Source organism: Mytilus trossulus, chromosome 3, assembly GCF_036588685.1.
Source record: "Mytilus trossulus isolate FHL-02 chromosome 3, PNRI_Mtr1.1.1.hap1, whole genome shotgun sequence".
Taxonomy (NCBI): Eukaryota; Metazoa; Mollusca; class Bivalvia; order Mytilida; family Mytilidae; genus Mytilus; species Mytilus trossulus.
The window spans coordinates 15,300,151-15,320,566 of NC_086375.1; the positions used below are offsets into that span (position 1 = coordinate 15,300,151).

Sequence of the window (20,416 nt, forward strand, 5' to 3'; positions counted from 1 at the left end):
CAATCTGGGCAAAGGAAAACCTCACATTCTGGGCACCATGTGACAGCTTTTGAAGATGTCCCATCATCAGAACAGAGTGTGCAAAAGTCCCGACCAGATGTTGCCATTCTTTACTCCTAAAATTTTATGTAGATAAAAGTTACTTGTGAAGTCATTATGTGTACAATTTGTATTGCACCAGATTCAAACCAATTTAATTATGCCTGTTCAGGGATGTTCAAGGCCAAAATCTATTTATTATAAAAATAAATGAAAAATGAAGACCTGTTAAAAGCAAAAGGTACCAAATAAAACTCCAAAGGAGACAAGGATTTAGATCTTGTGCATAAGGGAGATATCCTCAATTAAAAATAGAGTCTAAAATTTTACATTAGCAGATTGTAATAAAATAATATCCACTTAAACAAGAACCGAATTAAGCAGGGTCATAAAAACTGCTGAATCTCTGAGAAAATCAAAGAAAACATATCATTACTTGTATAATCAACTTCTAAATATACTGATGAAGATATTGTCAAAATGTACTGGTAAAAAATCATCGGAATTTTCACCTAGTTGTGTTTATTAACTGCCTTATTTGATAATCTTCAGTTTTAAACCAGAATTAACTAATTAAATGCATCAATCAAAACAACAATCAGAATAATCTGTTTGATGGAGCGCTTTAAAGAAAGAAGGAGTAGATATCAAGAGACGGGACAAGTAAAAGAAAAACAGAAATTACTACGGAAAACAAATGAGATTTAGACAAAAGAAAAAGTAAATGCCAGATTGTGCTACACAAACTATAAAAATGATACAAAACTAAGATGTTATTAACATAATTTCCGAAGAGTAAGTGTATCAACTGTTGAAATATTTATTGGACTTTCTAATACAATTCTTTACAAGAAGGGGATCATTTAGCTGAAATTACAGTGACTAATCAATTTTGTTGTTTTTGTCTTTTTGAAAGTGTACATTAAAGTTGATTGCCTCGACTTATTACATTAAAAAAAGACAAATTCAGAATCTTAAGTTTTTGTTTAAGGTTAAAAAGATAGAAATTCAGTTTTTGAAACCTAATAATTTGTTTAAAGAAATTTGACTTAACTTGCAATATTTAATTATATGGTATAACTGTTATTTATGCATTTAATATGTCTTACCTTAAATATTTGAATAAGAAATGCTCAAAAAAACCATTGTATCTGGAACAAAGAGTTTAATAAATATGGACTTGATAATTATGATTTGTTTAAATTATTATACATTTATCTGTGTTAAAAGAGCATAGCCAATAACAACTGCATTGTTCTGATATCTATTGGTGATTGTATGACTTCATTCAAAGAATACAATTAGAATTGATTAAAAAACACCCTTAAAGAGATGGTTGAACTATGTTTTACAATATTTTCAATGACATAGTCAAATATATTTAAGATTAAATGATTTAACTGCTATCAAATATTTTATTGAGTTAGAATAGTTCTGTCTTAAGTATATAAAATGAAACTTTAATATAAGGTGCAATTAACCACCAAATGACCGTACCTCACATCTGAGTGCATACAAAAAAGATTAAATAAAAATATTCCCTTAAAATTGACAGTTAAGAAATTAATCCAACATTTCATTGCAGTAAAAAAATCTTGGTCATAAATAAACTCATCATAGATACCAGGACCAAATTAAGTATATATGCCAGACGTTTCATCTACAAAAGACTCATCAGTGACGCTCGAACCCCAAAATTTAAAAAGGCCAAATAAAATACAAACTTGAAGAGCATTGAGGACATATATCTTCTGTGTTTCAACTGTATTATTATTTTTCATTTGGTGTACCTATAGAATATTTTGGAAACTTGAGGTTACATGGTTACATCAGCATGTACACAAGTAAAAAAAAAGGGGGGTGAATAAGTGATAGTTATTTTCTTATATGCAATGAAATATTATGTGAAATTTTCATATTATTGAAAGGTGTGCATATTTTCTTGATTTTTCAAGTTTTTAACAAATGACATAATATTGAACGTTGTCTTTTTCTTTCTTGAATTATGCATGTGGATACAGGGTTTGTCTGACTAAATGAAGAAGCTACTTCTACAGTTTTCTAGTTTAATAGAACCTTTATATTATAAGACTATTAGTAAGTAAACTATAAATTATAAATTAAAAAGACAAACTTCAAAGTAAATTAAAAAGGGGAAAGAACATAAATCCTGACAAAATAAAATGCCCAACTGTATATATCGACCATCATATAAAATGGAAAACAACAAATATATTCCTGACCTATTAAAGGCATTCTCAAAAGAAAATGATGGATAAAAACTGGTTTTATAGGTAGTTAACCAACAACTAAAAAGTTATGATCTTTGGTATAGTCAATTCAATTAAACTTTCTAACTTCTACATCACATTCTTTTTCGTTCTTCATAGAGTATTTTCTGATCTTGTGAACTCTACTAGCTACTAGATGTTGGTATCATTTACCAATTATTTTATTTGAAATAACTAACGTTTACATGTCAATATTTTATTTTGAATAAATTTGTAGATTTATAAAAGAGTACTGGTGTTGATTAAGGGCATACGATACAGATTTGATCCTGTATTTACAAGTTCGTGAAAATTTGCATATAGGCTATTTTTTACCTGATTAAATCAAATATGTAATAAAAAATATACCTTCATGTGCTACTTTTTGAGTAAAATGAGGTCGAAATGTTGCATATTTGCTCAAAACTCAAATTTGTGGCCGTAATTTCTTTTTCGAAAGAAAGACATAACTTTTTTGTTATAAAAGATACACAAATTGGTTTTTTGTAAAATAATCGGTAATTTCTGTATTTTATAAGTATTCTAAAAATTATGCATTTTTTATTCAGAAATAACTCATATTTATCAAATGTTCATGAATTGAGGAAAAAACGCCATTTTTTACTGCATGTTTATCAAAATTAAAAAAAATCCTCTATTTACAGTTTTATAAAATTTGGGTCACATAATCTCCCTGCAAAATGAAACAAAATGCCGTTTTGAAAAATCGGGGTCCATGAACTCGTTTTCAAATTAAATCAGTTTGAATGATAAAAATCAATTGAAAAATGCATCTTTTCCAGATATGTCACAGTTTGAAGTCGCGAAAATATCATTTTACGTTAGCAATGTCATTACCTTCCCTGTAACTGTATCGTATGCCCTTAAGTAAGAAGATTTATAACTGTTAGTAAATACTAGAACACACCTGCGAAATTGCGGGCATATAGAGCTTGTGGACTGTTGTAGGATGATTTTTTGTAAAAGATAGTATGTATGGGAAATTTCATAAAAGGTATCAAAAGCTTTCTCCCTTGTTCAAAAGTCCGATATTTGTTTCCTTTCTGTTAAATTCAAATATTTTCGTGTTTTTGGCCTCAGACCACATTTATTCTTCTCCTTTGCTACAATCCTGCTTTTGGTAAAAGTCAAATAAAATTAACAATTTGCACCATTTCAAACATGAAATAAATCTAACTGCTTGTATATAGACCATTAATTATTAGTCAAATAAAATATGCTTCTAGGACAATCCGTTAGTGTTTGTTTTTTCTTTTGAGAGCCTTATTACTGAGATGTCAATGGTAGGATATGAATCATGTATAAATGACTAAGGCTAATTTGAGGGGTGGTCGAAAAATATATTCCCGGATCCAGTAAGGATCAATCCCCAAATTCCGAGCTTAAAAACACACGATCCCTACGCCCCGAAAAATGCTCGCCTACTTTTAATCTCTGCCTTACTTTCATTTTTGCCAAATCACTATTTTCCCTTTCAACAATAAAGGAGTAAGTTCGGTAAGGGCCATATTTGGCCCCAATTATAAAGTTCATAGTTACAAGACAATAAATGTTTTAAGTTGTCTTAAAGACATGTTAGGATGTTAAACAGAACTGTTTTTGTCAAAGTTTAATTCTAACACGTTGATTTTTACATCCAAGATAGGTCAAGATAAGGGATTTTGGTGAAATTTGACAAAATCAGCTACATTTCAACCAAATAAAGGACCAGGAAACATAGAGCGCAGGCGTCGACAAGCTTAAGATTCAAATAAGACTTGTGAAATGTCTTCACAAACATTATATCAAAAGATCTTTGTTGTCGACGTATGCGCTCTATGTTTCCTGTTCAATAATCTATGGAAATTCACCCATTTTTAAGGATTTATTCGTGAAAAAAACAATATGAGTACAACTTGTGACGTCATAATGATCGCAGAAACGTAAAATTTTCAACATAATGGTTTATATTCTAGCTAGTCAATGTATTAGCTATAATACATCGTGATATTGGTCGATACATTCGAAATTGAAATTTACGCTAAAAATGGGGGCCATTTTAGGACCTTATCGAACATACTCCTTTTATGCCCCATTTATGGACATTATGTTTTCAGGCTAGTCTGTCCGTCCGTTCGCTCGTTCGTCCTTCCGTCCGGGTCTGTCCCGCTTCAGGTTAAAGTTTTTGGTCGAGGTAGTTTTAGATGAATAAAGCCTGTTTTACTTGTTTTAATATATGCAAGTGGTATGATCCCTTAAGAAGTAAACATTTCAAAGAAAACAGTAGACAGAATCAGGGCCGACTTTCTATACTAACATAGAAAGTCCCTGACAGAATACAGATAGTCTCTATATATTAAAGTAGTAGAATCGTAGTTTACATGTAGATAAACGCAAAAAATAGTTGTCTGCTCTAAGGAGGTATAATAGTTGTGGTTCTTGTGATCTAAACACCATGATATGAAACGTGAAAAATAATTGTCCTCTCTTAGGAGGTATAATAGTTGTGATTCTTGCGATCTAAACACCATGATATGGAGAACGCTCTGAATGGCTTATTTTTTTTCTCCATTTTTGTTATCCATCATACGATTGGTTCTACTTGTGTCAAATATTTTACTTATTTTAATATATAGATATCGGAAGATGTGGTGTGAGTGCCAATGAGACAACTCTCCATCCAAATAACAATTTAAAAGTAAACCATTATAGGTTAAAGTAGGGCCTTCAACACGGAGCCTTGGCTATATATTCAACTGGTATGACCCCTTATAAAATAGTAAACATTTCAAAAAGACAGAATACAGAGAGTCTCTATATATATTTAAAGTATCATAATCGTAGTTCACATATAGATAAACGCGAAAAATAATTATTGTATCTCTATAAGGAGGTATAATAGTTGTGGTTCATGTGATCTCAACCCCATGCTATGGAGAAAGCTCTGATTGGCTTATTCATTTTTCATATTTAGTTATCTATCATACGATTGGTTATATTTGTGCATCTTTCAAACCGGAAATCTAATATATAACTAAAAGTTAGTCCGATGACGGAATCATATCCGGACTCCTTTTTTGTCGTTTTTCTCCCAAAATAACTTAATCTGAATAATCATAAGAATGGATGACAAATGCGACTATGCATGTTACCTGTAGGACACAGAGGCATGATGATTGATTTGTTGTGGAAGGAAGAGAAGCGACACCAAAAATGAGGTCTTCTCGTTTAATAGTATAGATAAAGACTTATGACTCTAAACACTTAGAGACATATATAGCCTTGAATATGCAAAAGAAATCTCACATTTCAGATTTTATACACAAAAACTATTTGATATGATTGATCAACATTATCATTACTATTATTTTCAATGCTTATTCTGCTTGGCACTATCATTATTCCTGTGTCTCTGTTGATGTCCATTGCACCAGGAGATTGTATCCCATCAGCTGCTGACAGTATTATCTCATAGATTTTACCATCTGGTGATACTACCATTACTACATTCATTGCACTAGAAGCTATATAAACAAAGCCATTCTTGTCTAGAGCAAGTCCATCTGAATAGCCAACCTTATTGTGCGTAAATTTCCAAAGAAGTTCTCCAGTAATTTTGTAGCAGCAGACTTCTTTATAGATGGTACCATAGATATTTCCATTGAATAATGCAATCCTGCCCGCCCCAATTTCTAAGACTTTATGGGTCTCATCATTTAGGTTAACTAAGGTACTTCTCTGAATATGATTCACTTTTCCGCTTATGACCAACATTTGACCATCACTTGCTACTGCATCACAGTTATGTGAAAGATTAAATCTTTTCACGATTTTGTTCCTTTCTACATTCACCAGTGCTATCTGATTATCTATTCCTAATGTGACAGCAACTGTTTTATTTCTAACAAAGCATACATCAAGTGATGAAGATTCTAAATTAACTACCACTCTCAAAAAGATGCCATCATTTCTAAACAGTGCTAGGTATTTATAATAATAATCGCCATTGAGAACTAAATATGTATTATCAGGTAATATTCTACAAGCAAACATATATTCATATTTCATATGAACTGGAATTGTCAGTGGTCTCTGCATGACTGGTTTGATTTGCTCAATTGTAGGAATTACTGGAACTAGGTACTGTGCTTGATCTTTTCTTCCAGCCTTAACTTGAATAGTATATGGTCTTGAATTGGTTTTAATATCTCCAAACGATTTAACATCTTTTAAAATTGATTGAAGTTCAGATGAGATGGTAACCTCTAGACATTTTTCATCGAAGTTGTCTCCATTTTTTAAATCTTCTATGTATTGCGCAGCTTGAGATGTAGTTTTGTCTATTTCTCTGAGACTCACATATATTTGTAGCTCAGTTGCATATTGTGTTATTTTGGAAAACTGGTTCTGCAATTGGCTTATCTTTTCAGTTTGCTGATGCAGTTGTATAAGAATAGTATTTGTCTTCGATGTAAGTTTTGAATGCTGAAATTCTAAGTTATCAATAATGTTTTGTTCTAATTTGTTTAGGAAAGCATCTATCTGGGACCTTACAGATTGAATTTCATATAAACCTTTTATTTTCTGGTCGTTGCTTAAACTCAACCTACCATTTAAGTACTTAATCATCGTTTTAAAGTTTTCTTTCACATTATCCATCTCCTTTTCAAGATGATGAACTGAGGCCGAAGATTTAAATTGCTTTAGAATGTCTGACAGTGGTTTCATTTCTTGACATTTCGTATGTTTATCAGTGATACACTGGATACAGCAGGGACAATCATGGAAACGATAGTAAATTTCAAACTTCCTCTTGTGGTAATGACAGTGGACACTGAATTCTTGCATTAATTTAGGTAACTTGTGATAGTCTTCTGTAGACATGGTTTTATGTTCTTGAGATAGTCTAGACTTTTTGTGATGCTTTCCAGTCTGCACAAAGGAACACGTCACATTCTGTGCACCATGGGACAGCTTCTATAGATGTTCCATCATCACAACAGAGATGACAAAAGTCTTTATTTGATGTGGCCATTTTCTTGTTGTTTTTATTTCTGAAATTTAATGTAGAGAAGCACTTGACACAAATAATAACCACTTAACAGTCAGTCTTATCTTATATAGCAATTCTAGAAAGTCAGGATCTTTCTTAGACATAGATAAACAACTTCAATCTAAATCTTTGTACAAGATTTTGAGATTTTTTTTCAGAGTATATTCATTAACATACCCTTGACCCTATTATATGGTGTTTACATATATCTCAGTTTAAACATTTCACTTTTATATTTGTACATGTTTGTATTATACAGACTTCGTAAACATGGGCAATCTCCTCATACAAAAGTGTTCCAACAAGGTTATAAGAGGTATTTAAGAATTGAATGCTTCTTTATGTAACTTCATTGGGGTGTAAAAATGTTGACCAAACACTTTATTGTGGGACCTCGTGCCATCAGGAATGGTAAATTTTATTGTGTTATGCAATTGATTAAGGAATAACGCCAAATGTGCAGTTAGCCAATCAAAATAATGTATTATAAAGAAACATATATCTAATGTAGTTTAACAAACTTGATCGACTGACAGATCTAGTGTTTCTGTGTCTCATTTTACTATGAACATATTTTACAGGCCTAAATATTCAAATACAAGAGATTTATTCTCATTGGGAAATTTACCGTTTGTGTCCCATTCCTATTCAAGCTATGTTTCCTGAATTTCGTTTGCATGACAGATAATGCATGTGTAATATGCGATGATCTTAGTACTCAGTCAATTGACACAGTTATGCCCCTTTTAAATTTTTTATTCCCTTAAAACTGAGGGTGATATCAGTTGCATTTTAGGGGTAAGCAGATCCTGCTCCACATGTTGCACTCATATGCTCTGAAGGGGCAGGCAAACATGTTGCACCTGGTCGAAAGGTGAGCTGTTTTCAAACAAAATATTGATATCAACTACTATGTCCATTCCCTAATGGACTAAAATGAATCGAGGAGTCACTGAGTTAAAGACATCTGTTTATGTTGCTGTGCTGTGCTTGATCTTTGTGTTCAACCTGATAATGAGATTGAATAGGATTCATACAAAACATAAGGATCAATCTCAAATGTTTTATTGTTTTAAAAGTAAAATTTCAGAAATTTGAACTGAATTGAATGACATTTCACAGACATCTGTTTCTAAATGAAAACGCATCATATTTTGTCATCTTGATTTTAATGTCAGTTGGTTGTTATCTTGTTGACTTATACACCAACTTTTACCTTTCCTTTTTTATCTAAAACTTACAACTGAATTAATTAAATTGTCTTACCATGAATATTCAATGGTGCATTCTAAGGAGAAGAGATTTTGTTAAAGCTACCTATCCAAACTCAAGTCTCCCAGAATTATTGATTTAAATTCATATACTAGTGCGAGACTAGTGTTATATTATATAGCTAAAAAGATAGTTCTATGCATCAAAAAGTATTCATAAAGAAAACAGAAATTTTAATAACTTATTTCAAAGTTCTTCTGATGTATGTACATTTAAAAATGTTTTAATGGAGAAAAAAAACTAACAGGCAATATACAAATAAGCATAATAAAGTAGAAGAAACTTCACTTATGCATGAAGTCACATTTGGATGATTTATACAATTATTTATTGTTGTCTGATGAAAACCCTATTCTGCCTTACTCAATAATCTTTGGTTTAAATTTCAATACCTTTATAATAACCTTATTTATATGGTCTATTCATGTTTTACTGTTTATGTTTTTCAATATTTTTGCTTTATTCCTCTACTTAACATACAAACATTATTTATGATCCTGACCTGTGTTGTGCATGCAATGAGATTAAGAACCAAAAATTATTCAGACAATGTAGTGAGACAACGAAACCAAATGATGTGGAGTAATATAACCATACAGTCTTTATCAAAAAGTATGTTTTTTTAAAAGGAAGTTAGAGTACTAGTGTTGATCAGAGACACACTAGGAAGAGCATATAAAGATGTAAATAAATAAGAATTATAACTCTTGGTAAATGAGTACACTTTTAACTGTTGATAAATAAGAAGACTTTTAACTGTTTGTGAATAAGAAGACTTGTAACTTGGTAAAAAGAAAAGCTTATAACTAGTGGTAACAGGAAACACTCGCGATCAACAGACATTTATTTGTTAAATTTAAAATCTCTCATTTCAGATTTTATAAACAAAAGTTGTTTGATATGATTCATCATCACTATCACCACATATATGAGTTGAAACTACCATAACTCCTGTTTCTCTATTGATGTCTATAGCATAAGGATGTTTTATACCATCGTCCTCTGATAGTATTGTCTTATATGTTTTACCATCTGGTGATACAACAACAATACTGTTGTTTCCACGAGAAGCTATGTAAACAAATCCTTTCATATCTAATGCAAGTTCTCTTGGACTAACAATGTCTTTGTGCTGAAATGTCCAGAGAGGTACTCCTGTACTAGTATAGCAGTTGACTTGATTTGCCTTATATAATGTACCATAGATATTTTCGTTGAATAATGCAACACGATCTGCGACAACTCCTTCTAAGATTGTATGTGAGTCATCACTCAGGTTTACTAATGTACTTTTCTCGGAACTACTGATGACCAACATTTGATCATCACTTGCTATTGCGTCACATACATGAGAAAGGTCAATTGTTTTGATTATTTTATTCGTTTCTACATCAACCATTGCTATCTGCTTTTCCAATCCTAATGTGACCGCCACTGTATCATTTCTTAATATGCAAATATCAAATTAGCATCCATTGAATGCCACTACTTTTTTCAGAAATATGCCAGCATTACTAAACAGTAGCAGATGACCTGTATAAAACCGGTTGTCAACGATTAGAAATTTACCATCAGGCAATAGTCTACAGGCACGAATATTCATTGATAAGATATGTCTCGGAGATGTCAACTTTTTCAACAAAGATGGTTTAATTTGTTCAATTCTAGGAATAGTAAGTACTAGGTTCTGTGCTTGATCTTTTCTTCCAGCTTTTAGTTCAAGGGTACACGGTTTGGTATTGATATAAATAACTCCAAATGATTTGACATCTTTTAAAATTGATTGAAGTTCAGATGAAATATCAAGTTCTAGGTATATTTCATCAAATTGATTGTCGCTGATTAAATCTTCAATATATTTTGAGGCTTGGGATGTAGCGTTTTCAATTTCTCTCAGACCAATATACATTTGTAACTCCGTTGCATGTTGAGTCATTTTAGAAATCTCGCTCTGCAATTGGCTGATCTCATTAGCTCTTTTTGTTAATTGTTGTAGAAGAGTATTTATTTCTGATTTTAAGTTTGATTGTTTAGATTCAAGGTCGTCCAGAATGTCTTGTTCTATTTTGTTTAAGTAATCATCTATAGATTTCCTCATAGATCGTATTTCATCAGCAGCTTTCTGTTTCTGAGAACTGCTGATTTCGATTCTAATGTTCAAACAATTTATAATCTCTTCAAAATTTTCCTTCACATTCTTCAAATCCTGTTCAAGAAAATGAACAGAGGCAGATGATTTAACTTGCCTAATGATATCTGATAGTGGTTTCAGTTCCTGACATTTCTGGTGTTCATCAGTGATGCAAATAACACAACAAGGGCAAGCATGGAAAGAACAGTAAAGTTCAAACTTCTTCTTGTGGTCTTTGCACTGGCTACTTATTTCGAGCATAAATTGAGGTAATTTATGGTATTCTGTAGAAGACTGCATGATGATGATGGTTTTATGGTCTTTGGATGTTCTTGACCTTTTGTGATGTTTTCCACAGTCTTTACAAAGGAACACCTCACATTCTGTGCACCACGTGACAGCTTCTGTAGATGCCCCATCGTCTTCATAACAAAGGGTGCAGATTTTGTTATCTGATGAGGCCATATTCTCTTATTTCTGAAATGTAGAGTAGAAAAATATTGAAAAAATAAATGCAAACTGCACAATAAAGAGGAATAAACTTTGCTATGAGAGAAGAAATTATTACATTCAGTAACACATCATGTAGCAAAGAAAACATGACTTTTGAATATTTCACATATAACACAGTGAAAGAAAATGATGGATTAAAACTGCTCGTATAATTGCCATAAAAACTTGGTTTATTAGAGAAGTTATTTCAAAATCTGATTACCTTATTAACATGAATAAACTAGAGTGTTAATGTTGAAGAAGAGCATGAATAAAGTTGAGCATCACAAGGAATTTAAAGTCTTTAAGGGCATACGATACAGTTACAGGGGAGGTTATGACGTTGCTAACGTAAAATGTTATTTTCGCGACGTCAAACTGTGACATATCGGGAAAAGATGCATTTTTATCATTTAAACTGATTTAATTTAAAAACGAGTTCATGGACCCCTTTTTTTCAAAACAGCAATTTGTTTAATTTTGCAGGGAGATTATGTGACCAAAATGTTATTAAACTGTAAATAGAGGATTTTTTTTTAATTTTGATAAACATTCAGCAAAAAATGACGTATTTTCCTCAATTCATGAACATTTGATAAATATGAGTTTTTTCTGAATAAAACATGCATAATTTTTTAGGATACTTATAAAAAACAGAAATTACCGATTATTTGACAAAAAAACAATTTGTGATTATCTTTTATAACAAAAAAGTTATGTCTTTCTTTCGAAAAGAAATTACGGCCACAAATCTTAATTTGAGCTAATATACAAAATTTCGACCTCATTTTACTCAAAAAGTAGCACATGAAGGTATATTTTTTATTACATATTTGATTTATTCAGGTAAAAAATAGCCTATATGCAAATTTTCACGAACTTGTAAATACAGAATCAAAACTGTATCGTATGCCCTTAAATACATTTTTGGGTGGTCTTTGATTTTGTATGAAGGTGTCTTGTTGTTAAAACCTTTATGGAGACAGAGTTTAACAACGTTATATGAAAAACCATCTTTTAACTCTTGTGTGAGGAAATCACCCTCATTTTATATCTGATCCACTACAAATTTGCTTGTTTGTTTCCATTCACCTAAAACTTGGATGCGTTTAATTGTCAGAAATTAACATCTTATTTTCTATGGGGATCTATAGACATATTATAGAAGTATTACTTATATTATTATCCCCAGGATGACGCCATAGTTTTTATCAGGTCCTCTTCAATTTTTTTTTTACAGTTTTCACTTGTCAAGTATTGAATGATCAAGTCTGTCAATCAGAAAAATTGTAATTGGGGAACAATTCCTAAGAAGGAGGACTTGTAAAAATATCAATTTTAATCATGTTGGATATGTGAGCTTGATCACTCAAGGTTCTGTCATTAAATGTATCAGATCAAGGTTTGAGAAAAGGGGAAGATTTTTCTGGCGTCTTAAGCTATAAGTGCCTGGTACCTTTTGATAGCTATCACTCCTGTGTTGTTTCTCTGTCCTATATGGTCTCCCATTTTATTTTATTGTAGTCCTATCATGTAATGTTGTCATTTTAATGTTTTGTATTAACATTGCCATAAAAGCAGAAGGTTTGGCTAGCCACAAAACCAGGTTCAACATTTTTTTCTTAAAATGTCATGTACCAAGGCAGGAAAAACAGTGCTTAATGAAAAATAACAATAAAATCTTTAGGGTAGGCTATTTTTAAGCCCAAAAAGTAGGGACTGTAGGGTTACTGGAACCACACATATATTTTTATTTGGCCTTAAAAGGGGGTCTATGGTTGTGTTTGTTGTTGTTTTTTGTCAGGATTTAGTTGTTGATTATAAACTTTGGTGACCTCTTCTTCTTAATCTGTTATTTGTCTGAAATTTGCTTTTCAGAGCCGTTTTACAAATTTTGGACCAAGCTTCCAAATAGTATAGTCACCAATTGGGTGACAAAATGTAGACAAAACACACCTCTAATATATCATATTATAAGCCTGGTAAAAATAAAATTGTCTTCAATGGGATTTACTTTACCTGTAAAAGCATTTCCTTTAACTGTTGAAAAGCTTTTTCATCCCTGATCTAAAACAAAACATTCTTACCATTTGTGTTGTGAAAGATGGTGCATGCTCAGTAATAGAAATTGCCACAGGGAAGTTTAAATGTCTGGTTTAACCAGTATTATTGATTTATAAATAGCTACACATTTACAGAGTGGAAAACTTGTTATTATATATAGAGTGTATTTAGATATAGTAATCATCATTGTTGTACTAAGTCATCTGTTTTAAATTGCCAGGCATTTTCCCTTATGAATTTTTTTTTTTTTTTCATGAAAGCTACTAATTGGTCCAAAATGAGATTCAGAGAATCCAAATGAAATTAGAATTAATTTATATTCCCAGAACTTTGAAAAATCCAATAGCTACAAACATTATTTTTTATTAACAAAATAAAAACATCTCAAACTATATATATATTTTTTTAATAACCAGAAGCTGATTCATACAAAATTTTATTTTCATCAAACTTCCACATTTTAAATTTGAAAAACAAAAACTTTTTGAGAAGATTTGTCCTCACTATCATCATTCATTATACTTGAAATGAGCATGGTTCCTGTTTCTATGTTTATGTCTATTGCCATAGGATCTTTGATTCCATCAGCCTCTGATAATAGTGTCTTGCTTGTTTTGCCATCTGGCGATACTACCATGACACTGTTGTTTTCAGTAGAAGCTATATAAATGAAGCCATTCATGTCTAATGATATCCCTTGTGGGAACCTGATGTCACAGTGTTTGGATGTCCAACACAATTCTCCAGTACTAGTGTAGCAGCACACTTTTTGTTCATCGCTAAAAGTACCATAGATATTTCCTTTAAATAAACAAATAAAATTTGCCTTAACTTCTTCTAAGATTTTATGAGATTTAATGTCATCCAAGCTCACTATGGTGCTTTTCTCACTACTGCTGATGACCAATATTTGACCATCACTTGCGACACCATAACAATCATGAGAAATTTTTAATTTTTTAATAACTTTTTTCTTCTCTACATCCACCAGAACTGTTTGGTTTGCGGATCCTAATGTTACAGCCACTGTATTATTTTTGACAAAGCAAGTATCGGTTGAAGATCCTGGTAATTTCCCTATAACCTCTCTTTTAAAGGTGCCATCATTATTAAATAACCACAGCTGACTTTTTTTATCCTGGTTATTAAGAATTAGATGTGTGCCGTCAGGTAATATCCTACAGGCACCTATATGAATACACTTCTTATCATCTGGGATAGTCAGTGTTCTCAACATGGATGGCTTAATGAGGTCAAATCCTGGATAAGTTGGAACCAGAAATTGTGCCTGGTCTTCTCTTCCAGCATTCACGTGGAGAGGAGAAGGTTTGGTATTGATAATTATATTACCGAATGATTTGATATATTTTACAATTGATTGAACAGAAGGTGAGATGGTTACCTCCAAGTTATTTTCTATAAAGGTGTCTCCCCTTTTTAAATCTTCTAAGTATTGAGCTGCTTTAGATGTAGTTTTCTCAATTTCTCTCAGACCAATGTAAGTTTGTAGCTCAGATGCATATTGTGTCATCTGGGAAAACTCACTCTGCACTTGGGTTATCTGATTGGTCCGTTGCTGAAGAAGTTGTAAGAGGGAGTTCATCTCTGATTCCAGCTCTGAATGTTTATATTCTAAGTCATCTTTTATTTCTTTTTCTAGTTTATTGAATAATTCATCTATTGAGTTCCTCATATATTGAATTTTTGAAAACACTTGTATTTTTTGAAATTTGCATGTATTAACCCTACTATTTAAATGTTTTATTATCTCTTCAAAGCTTTCTTTTACATCCTTCAAATCTTTATCAAGAAGTTGAACCCAAGCAGATGATTTCACCTGTGCTACAATGTCTGATAGTGGTTTCATGTCCCTGCATTTCTTGTGTTTATCACTAAAGCACTTTTCACAGCATGGACAGGCATGGACAGAACAGTAAAGTTTAAATTTCTCCATGTGATCTTTGCAATAGGTACTTATATCCTGTACAAATTGAGGTAGCTTGTGATAGTCTTCAATAGACATTGTTTTATGGTCATCAGATATTTTCATCTTTTTGTGATGTTTTTCGCAGTCTACACACAGAAACTCCTCACATTCTGTGCACCATACTACAGCTTCTTTAGAATTATATTCATCATAACAGAGAGTGCAAATGTCCACATCTGATGAGGCCATTTTCTTTAAATTTCTGAAATTTTATATGAGAGAAAAAGATAAGCGTTTTGTTAGGACAAAATTTACAATTAATTTACAGCACACTGTCCAAAACATACTTCAAATATTAATTAGCTAAAATATAAGTAATCAAAAACCAAAGTATTGACAAACCCAGATGAGGAATCAGAGCTTTTCTTAAAGGAGAAACATTCCTTAATTTAATAATCAGTATTATCAATCAAATAATTTGTTCTTTCCATCAATATTGTGATTACTGTGAAATAATCTATAAATAGCCAAATAGCCAAAAAAGCTGTGCTTAAAAATGGCATTAAAACAAAAATAAGTAAAATGTGTCCATAGTAATGGATGCCCCATTCTCACTTTTATTTTGAATGTTCAGTTGACTGGGAAAGTGAGGTCAAAACTCTTACTTGGCATTAAAATAAGAAAGATCATATGTGAACATGTGTACTATTAGTTTCAAGTTGATTGGACTTCAATTTCATCAAAAAATACCTCGACCAAAAACTTTAACCTGAAGTGGGATAGCAGACGGACAAATGGACGCACAGACAAGAAAACATAATGCCCCTCTACTATTGTAGGTGGGGCATCAAAATAAAAATAACAATAAACATACCTGCATCAAACACCCAAGATCAAACAAGGAAGTCTATGCAGTGCATTTTCCATTTAAATATTACAATACAAATTCGAGTTACGAAAGACTTCTTCAGAAAACATATAAACTATTGATTACATATTGCATAATATTAAATTGTTTGAAGATTTTATATCTTTTGACGTAAATAAAGTTATCTGAATGCTTGGTTCTCCTTGGTGTTATGTTGTATACCAACAAACAATAGGAGAGGAGCATTATATCTTCCATTCTTATTTATTTGTTAATATATGCATTGCTTGTCGGTCTGTCTGTCTGTTTGTTCTGAAATGAATTGCTCAAAGTCATCTTTTGCTCAGATTGTTGATGTGAATATTATAAATTATAAATTCAAAATTACAATAAAAGAATTAGCAATATCAAAGAAGTGCCTCAAAAAAGAAAAAAATATTAAAGTGAATACATTACCTTGATATTTAGCTTATACACTTTCCAAAATTCATGTAAATTGATCCACGGTTGGTAAGAAATATGATATATAGAAATAAGTAAGATAAATTGCCCTTCTTATAAATATTTAAAAAAAAAAATCTATTTGAACAGTTGAAGTTGATTACCTCACATAATGAAATCGTATTTGATGTGAAGAGCTTGGATAAAATATTGGTTGTCTAATGAAAATTAGTTGTTACTCAAAGTTTGAATTTATTGATTCGAATTGACAAAAAAACAATCAGAAAATATATTATCCAAGTACAAGATTACATGATTCACAATCGCATTCATACTTACAAGGAATAAAGGGTTGCTGCTCACAATGCAGCTAATTTAAACCAAAAGTTCCAAATGGTGAAGTTGAAATCATACCTTTGTAAAATTTAAGGACACCATTAGGAGTTGGTTGACCTTTATGAAATATTTGTTTCGCACATGGTATCGGATATGTGGTAACTACAATTTTGTTTCCTTTTCATGAATTTGACCTACCTATAAGACTGTTTACCAGTGTTATAATACAATGATTAACAAGAAGGGTGTTACATGTGGAGCAGGATCTACTTACCCTTCCAATGCAGCTGAGATCACCCCAGTTTTTGGTAGGGTTCATGTTGCTTATATAGTCCTAACTTTCTTTGTTGTGTTTCTGTACTTTTATTTGTCTGCTTGTCTTTTTTCTTTTTTAGCCCTGGTGTTGTCAGTTTATTTTCTATCTATGTGTTTGAATGTCCCTCTGGTATCTTTCGTCCCTCTTGACACCTCTGTATGCAATTATTGAGATAATAATTTTGTCTCTGGTGGAATGTTGACTCAGTGGCTATCATAGCACATCTTCATTTTTTATTCAAGCATATACAAATGTGGTATATGGTAAAACTATTCTAAGAAAGAAAAAAGAGATAGAAATATTTACTTCGTACCTATCTAAGTATGCCATGCAATCTGCCAATAATAAGGGAATTACATACAATGTACAAGTATATCAAATGATTAGCCAGGTATTATTTATTTCAGTGTTTGGACATCTGTTGACCTTTGGTTCTAATAAACATGGACAACTCGGCGTAGGAGATTATAGGAAAAGATTACATTTGGTGAAGATTGGTGGTGAATTGACCGGAAAACAAGTATTAAATGTGGCATGTGGTGATGGCTATACTGTGGCAGCTACTAGTGGTAAGTTATATGTAGAATTAGTAGGGAAAACAAGTATTAAATGTGGCATGTGGTGATGGCTATACTGTGGCAGCTACTAGTGGTAAGTTATATGTAGAATTAGTAGGGAAAACAAGTATTACTGTGGATTCACTTATTTTTGTGGGTACCAATTTTCGTGGATTAAGGAAAACTCACATGTTCGTGGATATTTAATTTCGTGGTTTTGCAGAAGATTGCATACAAGCCTATAGGAAATTTGTCATTCGTTGAACATTTAATTTCGCGGTTCATCTTTACCAATGAAATCAACGAAAATTGGTATCCAACGAATAATGATGAATCCACAGTAAATGTGGCGTGTGGTGATGGCTATACTGTGGCAGCTACTAGTGGTAAGTTATATGTAGAATTAGCAGGGACAACAAGTATTAAATGTGGCATGTGGTGATGGCTATACTGTGGCAGCTACTAGTGGTAAGTTATATGTAGAATTAGCAGGGAAAACAAGTATTAAATGTGGCATGTGGTGATGGCTATACTGTGGCAGCTACTAGTGGTAAGTTATATGTAGAATTAGCAGGGAAAACAAGTATTAAATGTGGCATGTGGTGATGGCTATACTGTGGCAGCTACTAGTGGTAAGTTATATGTAGAATTAGCAGGGAAAACAAGTATTAAATGTGGCATGTGGTGATGGCTATACTGTGGCAGCTACTAGTGGTAAGTTATATGTAGAATTAGCAGGGACAACAAGTATTAAATGTGGCATGTGGTGATGGCCCCTTCTGTGGCAGCTACGAGTGGTAAGTTATATGTAGAATTAGCAGGGAAAACAAGTATTAAATGTGGCATGTGGTGATGGCTATACTGTGGCAGCTACTAGGGGTAAGTTATATGTAGAATTAGCAGGGAATAACCAGTATTAAATGTGGCATGTGGTGATGGCTATACTGTGGCAGCTACTAGTGGTAAGTTATATGTAGAATTAGCAGGGAAACAAGTATTAAATGTGGCATGTGGTGATGGCTATACTGTGGCAGCTACTAGTGGTAAGTTATATGTAGAATTAGCAGGGAAAACAAGTATTAAATGTGGCATGTGGTGATGGCTATACTGTGGCAGCTACTAGTGGTAAGTTATATGTAGAATTAGCAGGGACAACAAGTATTAAATGTGGCATGTGGTGATGGCTATACTGTGGCAGCTACTAGTGGTAAGTTATATGTAGAATTAGCAGGGAAAACAAGTATTAAATGTGGCATGTGGTGATGGCTATACTGTGGCAGCTACTAGTGGTAAGTTATATGTAGAATTAGCAGGGACAACAAGTATTAAATGTGGCATGTGGTGATGGCTCTACTGTGGCAGCTACGAGTGGTAAGTTATATGTAGAATTAGCAGGGAAAACAAGTATTAAATGTGGCATGTGGTGATGGCTATACTGTGGCAGCTACTAGGGGTAAGTTATATGTAGAATTAGCAGGGAATAACCAGTATTAAATGTGGCATGTGGTGATGGCTATACTGTGGCAGCTACTAGTGGTAAGTTATATGTAGAATTAGCAGGGAAACAAGTATTAAATGTGGCATGTGGTGATGGCTATACTGTGGCAGCTACTAGTGGTAAGTTATATGTAGAATTAGCAGGGAAAACAAGTATTAAATGTGGCATGTGGTGATGGCTATACTGTGGCAGCTACTAGTGGTAAGTTATATGTAGAATTAGCAGGGACAACAAGTATTAAATGTGGCATGTGGTGATGGCTATACTGTGGCAGCTACGAGTGGTAAGTTATATGTAGAATTAGCAGGGAAAACAAGTATTAAATGTGGCATGTGGTGATGGCTATACTGTGGCAGCTACTAGTGGTAAGTTATATGTAGAATTAGCAGGGAATAACCAGTATTAAATGTGGCATGTAGTGATGACTTCAGTCTAACACATTATGGTAAGTTATAAAGTTCAAACTTTAGAAAAGTAAGCAAGTGCATTACAATATAGGTTTTAAAAAACATAATTGCTTGCCTTTACCATACAAGTTTCGTCTTTAAAATTTACCTATTAAATCTTTTTAATAAAAAATTTCAAATCAATCAACTGCTCCAATTTCTGGATTGAAAAAGTCCAGAGAACAAGAAATTCAAATTTTTGGAATTGATTATAATTGGCCAGAGTTATCTTTCTTCTTTCAAAAAATAGAATTCTGGGTACTATGCTAGAGAACTCTATATTTAAGGCATATTATCAAGCTTGCAACTAACACCAACTGAAGCAGTAATATTTTATATGCAAAGACAACTGCTGCACGATGATGTCTATATTCTTTGATTTACAGAATATTTAATTTTTTTTGCAGACAATGAAGTTTATTCCTGGGGTAATGGCGAGAATGGCAGACTGGGTGCTAAGTATGATGGGAAAGGTCCTAACAGTATGTGTACAGCCTACCCCAGACCTGTGTTTGGATCTCTACATGATGTTCCTAACCTGGCAGCCAGACACTGGCATACAATCATAATAGCAGGTAAGTGTAGATAGTATTAAGTATGATGGGAAAGGTCCTAACAGTATGTGTACAGCCTACCCCAGACCTGTGTTTGGATCTCTACATGATGTCCCTAACCTGGCAGCCAGACACTGGCATACAATCATAAT

At 32.5% G+C, this 20,416-nt stretch overlaps 2 protein-coding genes across 2 annotated transcripts in view; one reads left to right on the top strand and one right to left on the bottom strand.

The window, feature by feature from the left end:
- LOC134710441 (serine/threonine-protein kinase Nek9-like) overlaps positions 1-20,416 on the top strand; it is a 63,481-nt gene that overhangs the window by 42,638 nt on the left and 427 nt on the right. Inside the window, exons 17-18 of the mRNA XM_063570800.1 lie at positions 17,617-17,778; positions 20,118-20,285. Coding sequence (XP_063426870.1) covers positions 17,617-17,778; positions 20,118-20,285 — 330 coding nt within the window. The remainder of the gene's footprint in view (positions 1-17,616; positions 17,779-20,117; positions 20,286-20,416) is intronic.
- On the bottom strand, positions 5,597-8,731 carry LOC134710234 (uncharacterized). Its single transcript, XM_063570503.1, has 2 exons — positions 8,629-8,731; positions 5,597-7,363 (listed from the first exon to the last, which is right to left on the bottom strand). Exon 2 carries the CDS (start codon positions 7,191-7,193, stop codon positions 5,619-5,621), a length of 1,575 nt encoding a protein of 524 aa, XP_063426573.1. The 5' UTR covers positions 7,194-7,363; positions 8,629-8,731; the 3' UTR covers positions 5,597-5,618.